The sequence below is a fragment of the Cebus imitator genome, unplaced genomic scaffold (assembly GCF_001604975.1).
Source record: "Cebus imitator isolate Cc_AM_T3 unplaced genomic scaffold, Cebus_imitator-1.0 Scaffold313, whole genome shotgun sequence".
Taxonomy (NCBI): Eukaryota; Metazoa; Chordata; class Mammalia; order Primates; family Cebidae; genus Cebus; species Cebus imitator.
The window spans coordinates 688,521-702,312 of NW_016107628.1; the positions used below are offsets into that span (position 1 = coordinate 688,521).

At 51.4% G+C, this 13,792-nt stretch overlaps 1 protein-coding gene and 1 long non-coding RNA gene across 3 annotated transcripts in view; one reads left to right on the plus strand and one right to left on the minus strand.

Moving 5' to 3' along the window:
* The window catches only part of LOC108286043, a 16,670-nt gene extending 7,529 nt beyond the window's left edge, over positions 1–9,141 (minus strand). The window contains exons 1-2 of the long non-coding RNA XR_001817794.2: positions 9,126–9,141; positions 4,704–4,766 (exon numbers count right to left, since the gene is read on the minus strand). This is a non-coding gene — a long non-coding RNA (uncharacterized LOC108286043). The remainder of the gene's footprint in view (positions 1–4,703; positions 4,767–9,125) is intronic.
* The window catches only part of KCNJ10 (potassium inwardly rectifying channel subfamily J member 10), a 34,106-nt gene continuing 23,867 nt past the window's right edge, over positions 3,554–13,792 (plus strand). Inside the window, exons 1-2 of one of the 2 annotated variants that reach the window (XM_017503647.2) lie at positions 3,772–4,010; positions 4,749–4,863. In XM_017503647.2, the coding sequence (XP_017359136.1) occupies positions 4,831–4,863 (33 nt within the window). In that variant the 5' untranslated portion in view covers positions 3,772–4,010; positions 4,749–4,830. Of the gene's footprint in view, positions 4,011–4,748; positions 4,864–13,792 lie in introns of both variants that reach the window. The other variant, XM_017503648.2, reaches the window with a different exon arrangement.

The window sequence follows — 13,792 nt, forward strand, 5'->3', positions numbered from 1 at the left end:
AAAAAAAAAAAAAAAAAGGATTGAAAAACACCCCACAACTTGAGACTGGGTAATTTATAAAGAAAAGAGGTTTAATTGGCTCACAGTTCTGCAGGCTTTACAGGAAGCATGGTGCTGACATCTGCTCGGCTTCTCGGGAGACCTCAGGAAGCTTTTACTTATGGTGGAAGGCAAAGCAGGAGCAGGCACATCACACGGCAAAAGCAGGGGCAAGAGAGAGCTGAGAAGAGGGGGGTGTTGCCACACATTTTAAAACGAGAACTCACTACCATGAAGATAGCACCAAGCAGTGAGGGACCTGTCCCCATGATCAAAACACCTCCCACCAGGCCCCACATCCAGCACTGGGGTTTACAATCCAACATGAAATTTGGGCAGAGACAAGATCCAAACTGTTATCACCTGGTGAGAGGTAATGGTGTCCTAAACTACAGCAATCATAGTGGAATAGAGAGAAAGGGGACAATATTGAGGCGATTTAGAACATAGATGCATTGATTCAGTAAGGGAGATGAGGTGAGGAAGACTGAAGAATCTAGGATGGCTGCCATGTTTCTGGTTGGATGATGATAGTTTATCTACCACAGTAGAGAATAAATGAAGAGGAGCACTCTTGTGAGGAAGGTGACATGTTCTACTTTAAATATGTTGACTTTGAAATGGATATCCAGGTGGGCTGGACATATGGACACATGGGTGGTAGCTGAAGCCAAATGCATGGATAACAGTTTTGGAAAAATAATAAGTGCACAATAAATGTCTGTTAATGATTCCATAAATCATGACAGTCCCTTTGCTTCCTCTTCTCTGGTGCTCTTCATGTTTGTTTTGGAGTTCCACCAGAGCCTCCAAGCCAAGCTTGTCCAACCCACAGCCTGTGGGCTGCATGCAGCCCAGGACGGCTTTGAATGATGCCCAACACAAATTTGTAAACCTTCTTAAAACATTATGAGGCTTTTTATTGTGATTTTTTTTTTTTTTTAAAAAGCTCATCAGCTACTGTTAGTGTTTTATGTGTGGCCCAAGACAAACTTTCTTCTTCCAGTGTGGCCCAGGAAAATCAAAAGATTGGACACCCCTGCCTAAGTTCTCTCTGTCTGTGAATGTCAAGACTGTGGCTCCCTTAAGGATCTCTTGGATGGATTTTCTATTCCTTGTAACTTCAAGCTCTTATACCAGCTTTGTAGACTGGCACTCAGACTGTCTCACCACAGCCCCTCATGCATATTGACTTAGGAAGAGAAGGCACTGGGAATGTGAAGAAGAAAAACTAGAACACTGTTTCTTTTTTCTTTTTGTTTTTGGAGACAGAATCTTCCTCTGTCCCCCAGGCTGGAGTGCAGTGGCGTGATCTCAGCTCACTGCAACCTCTGCCTCCCAGGTTCAAGTGATTCACATGCCTCAGCCTCCCAAGTAGCTGGATTTACAGGTGCCTGCCACCATGCCCAGCTAATTTTTGTATTTTTAGTAGAGACAGGGTTTTGCCATGTTGACCAGGCTGGTCTCGAACTCCTGACCTCAGGTGATCTGCTCACCTCGGCCTCCCAAAGTGCTGGGATTATAGGCGTGAGCCACTGTACCTGGCCTGTTTCTAGTACATTGCCTGGTTTCTATTTCTCTCTTCTCTGTGAGTAAAGTTCTCAAAAGTGTAACCTATACTTGCTAACAGTTTCTCACTTTCTAGTGGTAACTTGTAATCTGGTTCCCACCTTGCTCACTCTTTTGAAATTGCTCTCAAATGTCACTAGTGACCTTGTCACTGCCAAACCCAACGCCTCTTCTCTCTGTACCTGTTGGCACTGTTAGAACCTCCTCCTTAACAGTCTCTCCTTCCTTGGCTCCATGACATCTCACTTTCTTTGTCTCCTTCCTGCCTACCTGGTGGATTCTCTTTCACTCTTTGGGGGTCCTTCTTCCCATCCTCTAAACATAGGTATTCCTCTATGTGCCAGGCACTCGTCTCTCTGTGTAGTCTTTGTCGGCAACTACCCTGTTCTCACGGCTTCAAGTCATCCTGCCCTGGCAGCAACGACCCCCTTTCTCCCTCCGGTTCTGACCCCTCTCCACAGCTTCCAGCTCTTAACTCATCACTTCCTCTTCCCCCACCTCATGGCCTCACCAGGTGTGATCCCCCACTAGGCTCCCTATGCTCGTGAATGACCTCGCAGTTCTGATCACTTGCCTTGAGACTCTAATATGATGTCTGAAGTTTCCCTTGTTTGCTTATCATGTCAAGGTGGCTTCAAAGTTTTTTTCATTTTCTTTTGATTTTTCTGTACTCCAATTCATTTTGTGTGTTCCACTTTTCACCATTGCCATGCCGATTTGGGCTCTCATCTCTTCATGCTTATATTATTGGAGTTACTTTCTATCTAGTCTACTTGACTATTGTATCCTCTTGGTTCAAACTATTTGGTCACCTCCAGATTAATTTTCTAAAATTCTATAGCTTTCTCCTACCCTGTCCTTCTCAAGAACCTTCAATTGCTCTCCATTGCCTACAGAAACTCTGGCCTGACCACAAATCAGCACAACTCTGCGTTTCTTCCGGGTGTTCCCCTTAACACGAACACTGCCCATGGTGCCCAACTTTTAGTCCAGTCCTTCCAACTTCTCCAATGAAGCTATTTAAAATGGACTTTTACTTATCTTATGGCTTTTAGAGGTTAAACTAAGCTACATTTCTAGTTTCTTTCCTTTTTTACCTGAATTTATAGCAACTCAATATGGTAACACTGATTATTGATTAGCAGTTAAATGTTTATGATGATCAAAAATGAGGAAATAATTATATTCTTTAATAAATGCTGGGTGTGTGTGTGGGGGGGGGCGTGAATAAAAACCTCTCAAAACATAGATTCAGGTGATTAAAAAATTTTTTGGTGATGAAAGGGTTGAGAACCACCACCCTGCACTCTAATCTAGTAAATGAGACAGTTTGATGCTGTTTCCCAAGCAAACTTGTATTTTCACGTCTCCCCAGGACTCTGCCACATTGTTCCCTCTGCCTTAAACGGAACCAAGTCCTGGGGACTCCCCACCATGTCTCAGCCCCTGAATCTTCTACTTCCTTTGGGACCCTAATCAGTTGTTACCTCTTCCCTCCCACATCTGCTGGGAGCCCCCTGAGTAGAGTGACCTCTCCCTTCTGCAGCCTTCGGTCCCTCCCGCACTTCGCCGCGGGTTCGGGCCTTATCTTTCCTGGCGGAGAAATTCGCTACAGGTGGGCACGGTGTGCTGCGCGTCACGCACCCAGCACCGCACCGGGGACTTAGGAAACGGTGAACAACACGGGAACTGTGCCCAAGGAAAGGGAGCCCAGCACTACTCCGCCCCAATCTCACTCCCAGGCCCCGCCTTCGGCGCCGCCTGCCGGGCCACTGGGCCGGTCCTGAATTCATTTCCACTTCATTAACTCTGCCCCAGTCCCGCCCCCCGGCTCCAGCTCTCGTAACCCATCTCTGACACGACCGTCTCCCTTTTCTTCCTTCTCCCTTCCCCTGTCACCCTGCCAGCTCTGCGCCTATCGCTTCGCGTATCGTCTCTTCATCTCGCTTTCTCCCCGGGTCTGTCTGGGTCTCTGTCTCTGGGTATTTCTCTCTGCACCTCCATCTGTCTGGGTCTCCGCTTCCTTGCCCCGCACGCGCCGCCCCCTGCCCAAGCCCCTCCAATCCCGGCGGCTCGAGCCTAGCGCTCCACTCTCCCATTGGTCCGTCCGGAGACCCCCGCCCCCGCCTGCCCGGCCCCCCTCTGGGCCCCTCCATTCACACAAAGTTTGGCTCCGGCGCTGCGGAGGGAGGGGGCGGCCCGGCCCGGCCCAGCTCTGCCCCCGGCCGGCCCGACCCCGGCCCCGGCCCCCGGACAAGCCCTTATCTGATCCCAGCTCGGGGTTTAAGAGTCCTGACCCTGCCTGTCGCACAGCTCTGCTCCTTACTCCTGCCCGCCCAGTCCGTCCATCTGTCCCGCTGCCCCGCGGCCCATCCAAGGGGCCACTCCACCTCGGACCCAAGGTAAGACCCTGGCCCTGATGAAGGAGTGCTGCCCCCCGCCCCCGGCCGGGTCCTGTCCCCGTAACTCTCCAGAGACATCGGGGCCCCAGCTCCCCAGTCCCTGTCCTGCCTGGCCCCAGAGGTACGGTCTTGTTCCCCTGCCTCCCTCCTTGGGCAGTCCCAAACGGAGCCTCCTGGGAAGGGGTCCCCGCGAGGAAACTACCCAGGCTGGTCATCTCAGCCCTCTCATCTAAGGAAGGGGCTTTCCCGATGCCCCCTCCCACTGGGGAGACCAGCAGTTGCATCCCCGCTCCTCTAGTTAATACAGTGACAACCACACATAACGAGGGATCCTATACACAGGCACACCAGACAGTGCCCCCTCCTCCCCATATGGACAGGTTACGCCCATGCCCAGCCCCTCCCCCACTCCCCATAGAGTGACAATCACGTAGTGACACCTGTGATTGCTAGTTCACACATGGGGAGAAAAACAGATATTGGCAGCTTAGACTGGGGAGACACAGAAGCCTGCTGTGATCCAGACCCCTGCCCACCCAATCTCTTCCTTCCATTCTGAGTGGCTCCCATTTCAAGACATCCCTCCTCATTGCTCCTCACCCTTACCCAGCTGCTTCACATTGAGATTTCCTGAAGGAAAGGAGCAGAGGCACTTCTAAAGTGAGAAGGGCATATTGGGTTCTATAAACTCACCCTCCAGACAGAGACGTCCTTTCCCATTTCATCTCTCCTCACCAGGAACTTAACCCAGGGCACCTGTGTTAGGGAAGAGATGAAGGATGGAACTTCCTGATTTGGGAGAGGAGAGCTGAATCCAGGAATGGGTAGAAGGACAACAGGGGAAAAAGCGGAGGTGGGTTCTGGTGGCTTGAGGTTTAATTCCAGTGAGTGCCCCAGGCAAGGTGAGGCAGATGGGGAAGTGGAGATGGTGAAGAAGCTTTGGACCCTAAAGAGGCCAGCACTTAATGCCTGCTTCTGTTGCTTACTAATACAAATTCTGACTAAAGATGTCTGGCCAGTCTGCTCTTGCTGTGGTGTTTGAATTTCTTTTCTCCCCACTGGGACTGCTTTAGGCCATCTGGGTGGGAGGGAGATAACGATGGGATATTTGGGGCCCCCATGTGAAAGATGGTCTTGTTCAGGGGTGTAAGGAGGGCCCAGAGTGGTTGTCACGACATCAGCTCGGAGGGGTGGGCAGCCACCACTGAGTTCAATTTAGTTTCATACTGAAACTCTCCCTAATCTCCAAGGATTTTTGAACATATTCCTGGCATGATGGTGGGTACCATCCTGTGCCAAGTTGTAGGGCTTGTGAATTTCTCTAAGGGTAGACTGGGTATGGGGGACCAAGTTTGGAAGGAACCAGGCATCCTGACTCATAGTTGGTTCTTCAGGGAGGAAGAAATGAGGGAGGAGGGGGACGGAAGGCATCATGCCAGGGAGAGGGTCCAGGGCTGGATTGCAGAGGCAATAGGCATGGCCCCGGCAGTGCCAACTCCTTTCCCCGCTGCCTCCCCCCAGTCCTTTGGTGGTGGTGGCGAGGGAGGAAGGGAGGGAGAGGGTATTGGAGGGTGATCTGGGCCAGTCCAGCCTCCCAAAGCCCTTGCCAACCTGGGTCCTGAAAGGAGCTGCTGTTTTCTGAGCCATCCCCCCACCCCCCACCCAGAGCCTGAGCAGCCAAGTTGTCTCAGCGGATATCAAATGGCAATGACTCCACTGACAGGGTGTGTGTGGGGGGTGGGAGTGGCAGGGGTAGCAGGGTTATGGTTCCAGTCCCTCTGTGGCTCTAATGCAGAACCCCTCTGCTACCCCTTACCCTGAGGGAAAAAAAAATGTCTCCCCAACATCTGACCCACATCCAGCCTATGGGTACATATGTTTGTGTGAAGGGATTAATGATCTGCCCGCTGGTATCCCCCACCTCCTCCATGTGCCCCAATGAACCACATTCTAGCTCCCCGCCACCTGCATCACTGTGCATAAACTCATTTACAGCTCCAACTTGGTTGGCTTGAGCTACAGGGAAGTGACTGGCAGAGGACCCAGGGAACTTCCTTCCCTTGTCCTTCCTAGGGACCAGAGAGGCTGGGACACTTGGGTCAGGGTGGGCTCAGATGAAGTCCTCTGGAGTCATTCTGTGATTGGTGGGATAAGGGGTTTAAAGCTCTAGGGGGTGGGTCATGCAGAAAGATCTATTTCCTCAAAGGATACTTCCGAGTCTCCTAGTAAACTGCTTGGTTTCTGCATACAAGATGGAAAGATAGGGCGAGCCTCCTGGCATTGGTGGGGAGGAAAAGGGACATTGGGCAATGGAGTCCCTAAACTTTCCTGCCACAGGTTATTTAGGACGGAAGAAAAAAATCTCCATTCTCCCTCCCCTCCTCGGCCTAGATTCTTCTCTTGCCTGACTGGTCAGTGCTACTGTCCAGGCTGAGGCCAAGCTGTCCAGGATAGCGGTGGGGCCCTGGAAGGGGGCAGAGAAGGAATCAGCAAAGGCACGTTGTTGAGATGAAACTACAGAAAGACTGGAGGAAAGGGAGATTTAAAATATAAGTGTTTTAGCACCCAATGCTGGGGGGTTGGCTGGGCAGCTCCTGGGAATGAGAGCTCTGCAGTGCCATGCCACCTCGGTCTCTCCGGCAGGCTGAGTTTGATGCTTTTCTTCCCTCGTCTGAGTTTAGTCTACATGTTGCCACCATCCTTCATGAAGAGAGTGCATCTGGTGGCCCCTCTTCTGCCCCTCCCCCATCAGAACCTTGAAAGGGCAAAGAGAAAGGGATTGTGGGAAAAGCCCTCCCGTGGGTGGCCAGCTTGGAGCCTGGATTTGAGGTGGTGGGGGAAGGGAGGGGCTGGCTCTGGAATGTGAGAGAGTAGTAAGAGCAGAACTTTGTGGCCTGGAGAAGAAGTTGGAGAAGCAGGAGCTAGAGAGGACTGAATTAGACCTCAAGCCTCCAACAAGGTGCAGCGCAGAAAGGGAATACACAGCCATTGTGCAACTTTTCCAGTGGCAGGAGACCTGGGGAAAGGATTGCGGCTGCAGCTGGAAGGACTTAGGTTAGGTTTCAGGAAGTGCATCCCAGAAAAGGGAAGACATTTGAAATGGAGACTGGGAGGGAGAGAGAGACCACCTTCTGGACCAAGAAACCAAACCAAACCAAAACAAAAGCCACCAACCAATCCCAAAACAAAAAAGTCCAACCTTAACACTTCTGACAGGAGCAATGGAACTCAGAGGTCGGGGATTATTGTGACAACTGTCGGGGCCTCTCCTGGTGGCTGCTGTACCTCTCTCTTGCTGTTCCAGGCCTACTTTCTGCTCTGAGAGACAGGAGGCACTATGGTTAAGAGCACAGCCTTGGAGTCCGACTTTGTGGGTTGAAGCCTTGGTTTTCCACTTAGTAGCTCAAGAAGTCTCATCCTCTCAGTAGAACTGCTCCGAACTGTTGTGAGGATTCACAGTGCCTATTATAAAGGGGTTGGAATGGTGCCTAGTCTGTAAAAAGTGGCGTTTCGGGTCATAATGTTTCTCCCACCACTCTACTGTTTTCGACTCTGTCATCTTTCCTGGTTGCTGGGCTTTGCCCTAACCCTTCATTGTTTTTTTTTTTTTTTAGATTCTGTCCTAGGTTTCTTTCTTCCCACCCTTCTGGAGTTTGGGAAGGTAGACGAATTATGAAGTAGTTTAAGATGAAGTTCCTCCCTTGATTCCAATAGGCTGGGCATCACTTGAGGTGGGGTCTCCATACCCACAGCCCCTGTTTTTGCCAAGCAGATGTCTTGTCTTCAGATTCAACAAATGAGAACTGAGCTGTTGGGCTTTCGCCAAATCGTCTCTTTCTCCATTTTCAGCAGCTTCTCTTTCGGCCAAAGACTTCTGTCAATCCCCACATCTCATCCAGCTTTCATGGCCCTGCCTATCATTCTTCTCTTCTTCATCCCCCTCTCCCTCTCCTGGCCCAGGTCTGCCCCCACAGCTTCTCTCAGGTTTATATGCCCTCCTCTTCTTGTGTCTCCTGGTGGGCCTGCTCATCCCATCAGCCTAGATGCCCACAGCAGTCTCCTTAATGACCTCTCTGACCCCAGCCCCTCTCTTCTCAATTCCTTACCTTTATCCTGTAATGAAATTATCACTGGAACGGTCATCACGAGCATCAGTTTTATCTTGCCCTTTCCCTACCCAGACACATCTGTTGCCATTGGATAAAAATTTCCCAATCACAGTCTTCAAGAGACTTTATGCCTTTCCCCCATCTCCTCCAGCCCTATATTTTGCAGAACTACTTAGACCCTATTCCTGGGAAGCATATCCCAGGCAGTCTCTGAGCCATGCTCCTCCCCACACTCTGGGCCCTCACAAAGGCCATTCCAAGTCTCACCCCACCTACAGACCTCCATTATCCTGTTTCCCTCTCTGCTCTGCCATCTTGCTTGTCACTTGCATCTGTGACTTGGCCCAGGGTTTTTCATGCATGGTGATGTTGGAGTAGACACCGTGTCTTCCTCATTAGCTGGGGGTCCCCCCTAGGACAGGGCCTGTATCTCTGTCAGATTGGCAAAGACATCTCTTCTCTCTCTGGACCCTCTGGCACCCAGCAAAGGGCCTGCCTCCTAAGACACAGAGTGCCTACTGTCCAGTTTGACTCTAGGTAGGAAACAGTTCTGATTGCTTATTCTTGGGGAGGAGCCTGACTTTGGAGGTTTATGTGAGGATCCTGCAGCAGGGTGTGTATAGGATCTTATTATCTAATTCTATAGAAGACCTCAAGAGAAACCCCTCTCCTACCAACGGCCCTATCCTGTAGGGATGGCTTTACCCTAAGATTACAAGCAGTAGGCCCTAGAATCCCCAATTTATAGTCTTCTAAGCATTGTTGCTCCACCCACCCCTACATGCAAATGCAGGTATCTAGGCTCCAGAGAGCCTTTCTCCCCTCGCCAGGGTGGTCTGACTCCAGCCTGATGCTGGGCTTGTTAGCAGTATCGTCTGGAGTGGAAAAAGTGGAGAAAGGTGAGTCTAGTCTGAGGCAGCCCCACTGTCCTGAGCACACCTCTGAGCAGGGGCTTGCAAGGTGGGAGACATGTGGGGACATCTCCCAAGTCGGGTACAGGTCTGACCTCCTAGTGTTGCATTCTCACTGGACTGGCCTCCTCAGCTCCACCTCGGATCCCAGTTCCAACTGTTAGAGCCAGGCACACTCCCTGTCCACGTGTCTAAACCTCCCAGTTGACCCTGTGATAAAAAAGATATGGGCAAATGGTAAGAGGGGAGGGTGAGTGTGTTAGCATCTAAAGCACTGGTTCTTAAACTTTTTGACCCCAGGACCGCTTTACATTCTAAAAAATTACTGAAGACTCCAAAGAGCTTGGGTTTGTGTGGGTTCTATCTATGAATATTTGCCGTGTTAGAAATGAACACTGGGACAAGTGAAATATTATTAATTATTGCATGTTAACAAAATGACATATTTTTAATGAAAAGCAGCTGTATTTTCCAAAGGAAAGAAACAAAAAGTTAATAAGAAGAGTGACATTGTCTCATATTTTCAGAAATCTTTTAAAACGTGTGGCTTAGTAAAAGACAGTTGGTTTCTCATCTGCTTCTGCATTTAGTATGTTGTAATATCTTATGTCATGTAGCTTCTGGAAAACTCTACTGAACACTGTGAAATATTGAAAGTGAAAAGGGCAAATAATGTATTGTTAGCATTTTTTAAAAATTTATTTATTATTATTATTATTATTTTGTTAGCATTTTTATGAGGATAGGTTTGACTTTGTAGAGCCTCTCAGGAACCCCCAATGGTCCCTGGACCGCACTTTGAGAACTGCTAGTCTGGAGGAACCTCAGATGACAGTTTCAAAAACCTGGGCCAATTTGAATATCCTGGCCGATTTCCTTCAGCCGCCATGGTCTTTTGAATGTTCTCACTAGGAAGGTAGTATGGGGTGCTGGTTCATCATGTAAGTTCTGCTTCCATTCTACAACTCACTAACTATGTGGCCTTGGCCAAATTATTAATATCCCTGTGCTTCAGTTTTCTCATCTATAAAATGGGTCTTTAAAAAGCAACCACTTTTAGAGTTGTTGAAAATTAAATGACATAACAGGAAAGGGCTCAGTGTAGTGCTCAATGCTGTGATCTCTCGTTAGAATCCAGACCAGTGCCCCTGAACTCACTGTGCGTGGTCCCGAAGGCAGGGAGCTGCAGGTGATCACACAGGGGCTCAGCCCAGAGAGGGAAAGGGACTTGCGCAAGTTCCCAGAGAAGGTCGGCAGCATTGTTGGGCCCTGAACCCAGGAGTTCTAAGGCCTAGCTCTGTCTCTGCTCTCCCCACCAGACTTCTTTTGTGGAGAGTGGAGGAGTAAGGTCCTGAGACCAGGAAGGAAGCAGATCTTACCTTTCTTTTCCCCAGCAATCTCAGGTGAGCCCAGGGCCAGAGCACTACAGTGGGAAGCCTTGAGGGCAGATTGCAGGGAGAACTTCCTGACATCAACAGCTGCTGGAAAGAGGGGAAAGAAAGCTGGGAAGACATTCTCAAGCCCAGAGATTTTTCTGTCTTGCCTTATGGGGAGCAGTTCTACAAAGTGTCCCCGGCCTTCTCTCCTGGGGCTCCTGGGAAGTCTGTGATTGGGCGACCCTGCTTCTCAAGAGCTGCTCAGTCCTGCTCGCTGCCCTCCTCCCAGCTCTCCCACTACCCCAGACCCGGGAGCCTCTCCCCAGATCACGCCTTCACGCCCTGTGCTTTGTGCTGTTCCAAGGCAACATGGTGCCTTGGAAAAGGCAGCTGGAGGTGCTGAGGGCGTTAATGAGGATAGGGGTGCCTGCTGGGGTTCCCTGGGTAGGAGAAGGGAAGCCTCTTCCCACAGACTGGGGAATGGGAGGAAGCAGATGGGGAGATAGACACATACTGGGAAGACCTAGTCCTGGCCCATTGGCCCTTCAGCTAAATTCCCCTGAGCTGGGCTTCCAGCTCCACCTCCACTAGTTCAGATTGAATTCCCGAAAGAGCACAGATGGGAGGGGACTTTGTCCCGAATCACTACCCCTGCTTCCCCTGTAGTAGCTTCATCAGCCTCCAGAATCACAACAGGTGGAGATTGCAAGGAACCCCCCAAGGAAGCAGAAGTCCCAAAACCCCAAACCCTGAGCACATAACACATGCCCTTTCTGCTGGGGTTGGAGGGCTCGCTGTGTATTACTCCGTTTTTCTTCTTCTGCCTACACAATTCCTTTGCATAGATGGTCAAACTGAGGCAAAATGTGGGAGGACTCAGACTGCCCACCCACGTCTTTCTAGAGCCTAGCCTGGGACCAAGGGGCCTGGCCTCCCACAGCCCCTCCCCTTCCACTCCTACCAGTCCTTGCGGCTTTTTCCATTTGGAAAGTCCTTTCTGGCGAGTGGCAGGTTTGGGGGCCCTAGTCTAGTCTCCTCCCCTGTCTCCTGGGCAGTGGCCCCAGGGGAGCCCCTGTGGGCCAAGATCTCCTCAGTCTCAGTCCTGGCCCCTCCACTCTCTACCAGCAGCCCCCCAGCTCCCGCTCCTGGGCTGTGGGACAGGGAGAGGGCTGAGGGGCTGGCTCTGCATACTAATGTCCTGCCCATTGTCAAAGCCCCTTTGTGCCAGGGAGCTCCATTGAGGCGGCTCCGGGGCGGGCACAATGGGGGCTCTGTCCCCTAGTTCCCCCAAACAGTCACCTGCTTTCAGAGCCTTCCCCCAGCCCCCCCTTCGCTCCAGTGTCCGGAGGGCCCAGAGAGCACGGGGGAGTGGGCCCTGGACCAGGGGGGATGGGCAGGAGGCGACCCCCCCCACTCTCTGGGCAGGCTGAGGAGATGGGCATTTGTCAGGGCAGGCTGCAGAGGGCACACAGAGTGGAGAGGCCCTAGACTCACAGGGGTGAGGGCAGTCTGTGGAGGAGTTGGAATGCAGGTTCTATGCGGTGTGAGAAGGGGAAGGGGCACTCAGAGCCTGCCCACTCCTCCGTTCCATATGCTCAGCCTGGGTCTGTGGCTGCTGCCTCTCCTCCTCCCACCGCAGGACTCCCTGGGGCTCATATATGCAGAGACACATAGGCACACACTCATCTATGCGGCCACACACACGGCTCCCAACCCACATCCAAGCGGATGTGCCCAGACACAGCACACCGACCCCAGCACACAGACTGCACCCTGGCATATGCACCTGCACACCCACCCTCCGCCCACCCCACCCCTTTCCCTTTTGCACCCTGTCCACGGCCGCAGGCATCTCAGCACCGTGTCCCTCCCCCACTGCCCTTGCCGCCCTCTGCTGCTCTGACACAGGTTATAACAAGTTTGCACTTGTTGTGACCTTAAGAATGTGGCCCTGGGGCTGAGAATGTCCCGCTGCCCCAGACTGCACCTGCTTATACGTTAACCATGGACACAGACTCCACTGCACTCTGAGCGCGGCGCCCATTCCCACCCCAACCACGGAGAGAGAGAGGTGGGCCAGGCCGCCCACCCCAGAGCTGAATAGAGTACCCTGGACTGAGCTATAGATGAATAACGAGAGCTCCACCTGGCCTCGCTGGCACAGGTCTGGTGTCACCATCTTTGCCTTTGCCCAGGGCACATAGGTATTTCCTAGCCCTTCCAGACCCTGGGAGATAGATGGAAGAGTTATCATTTTCCCTGCGAGGCTCTGAGAGGTGAGATGATGTGTCCAGGCAGCTGGTGGCCAGGCTGGGACTAGAATGGAGGTCTCTTGCTTCTAGGTTTTTGTTTTTGTATTTTCTCCCCCGCCAGCAATGTGTCTTGGCTTCACTCAGATGACCCCACCCCCCAACCTATCTACAAATCTAACAGAGCTGTCTTTTACCCACCTTTTTTGGGAAGGAGTGGGGGCATGGAGAGGGGAAGGGGTGGGGAGAAGAATGGGTCTAGGGACTTTAAGGGGGCTTCTAGGTCTAGAAAGAACCTCTGAGGGTCACCTTGACCCTTGCACTACCCCAGGCAGAGTGAGCCTACCTCCTTTCACTTCCCACCCTCCTACAGGCCCCACTACTGCTATGAACTCTGGATCTCTGGAAAGTAACCCCACAGCCTTCTTAGCTAGGGTTTAGAGTTGGGGATCTCTATCAATTACAGGTCTTTTATGATGCCTAGCACTGGACTTCCCAGTTGTTATCCTATGTCTGCATGAGGAGCTGTAGGCTGTATCTATGGTTCACCTGCCATTCTGGTCCAGAGCATCTTCTAGCAGTCAGGAGCAGATGCCCTAAAAAGGGAAGAGAGGAAGGCCCACCGGGGTTCTGGAGACTTGAGGGCTGACTGCGTAGTGGTGTGCTGGGGCCTGGGAGGGTGGATGGGGTCATGGCTGGAGAAACTCGGTTAGATAGAGAACTAAGCTGATATGGGTTTGCTCATCAGCAAATATTATTGAGTGCTGATCGCCATGATCAAAATTTCATGTGAGAACCTCAGGGACCTCCTACTCCTTCTCCCTGCCCCTTAACTAGAGTGCTTCCCCTCTGGTTACTGGATTCTCCTTAAGCTACCTCATCCATCTATCTTCCTTTGGGCAGGAACACACCTTCCCCAGCCCTTATACTCCGGTGTGATTCTTTTGCCTCCAAATGTCCCCTGCTGGAGAAAAAACTGTCCAAAGTACAACTTCAACTTTCCCTGCTGTGCTTGGGCAGTTAGTTACACAGGAGATGGAGGATGGTGAGACATCCACCTCTGAATCTAGTTCTGTGTCTAGGCAGTGTCCTCATGCCATCCCTAACCCATCCTCCTTTTTTTTTTTTTTTTTTTTT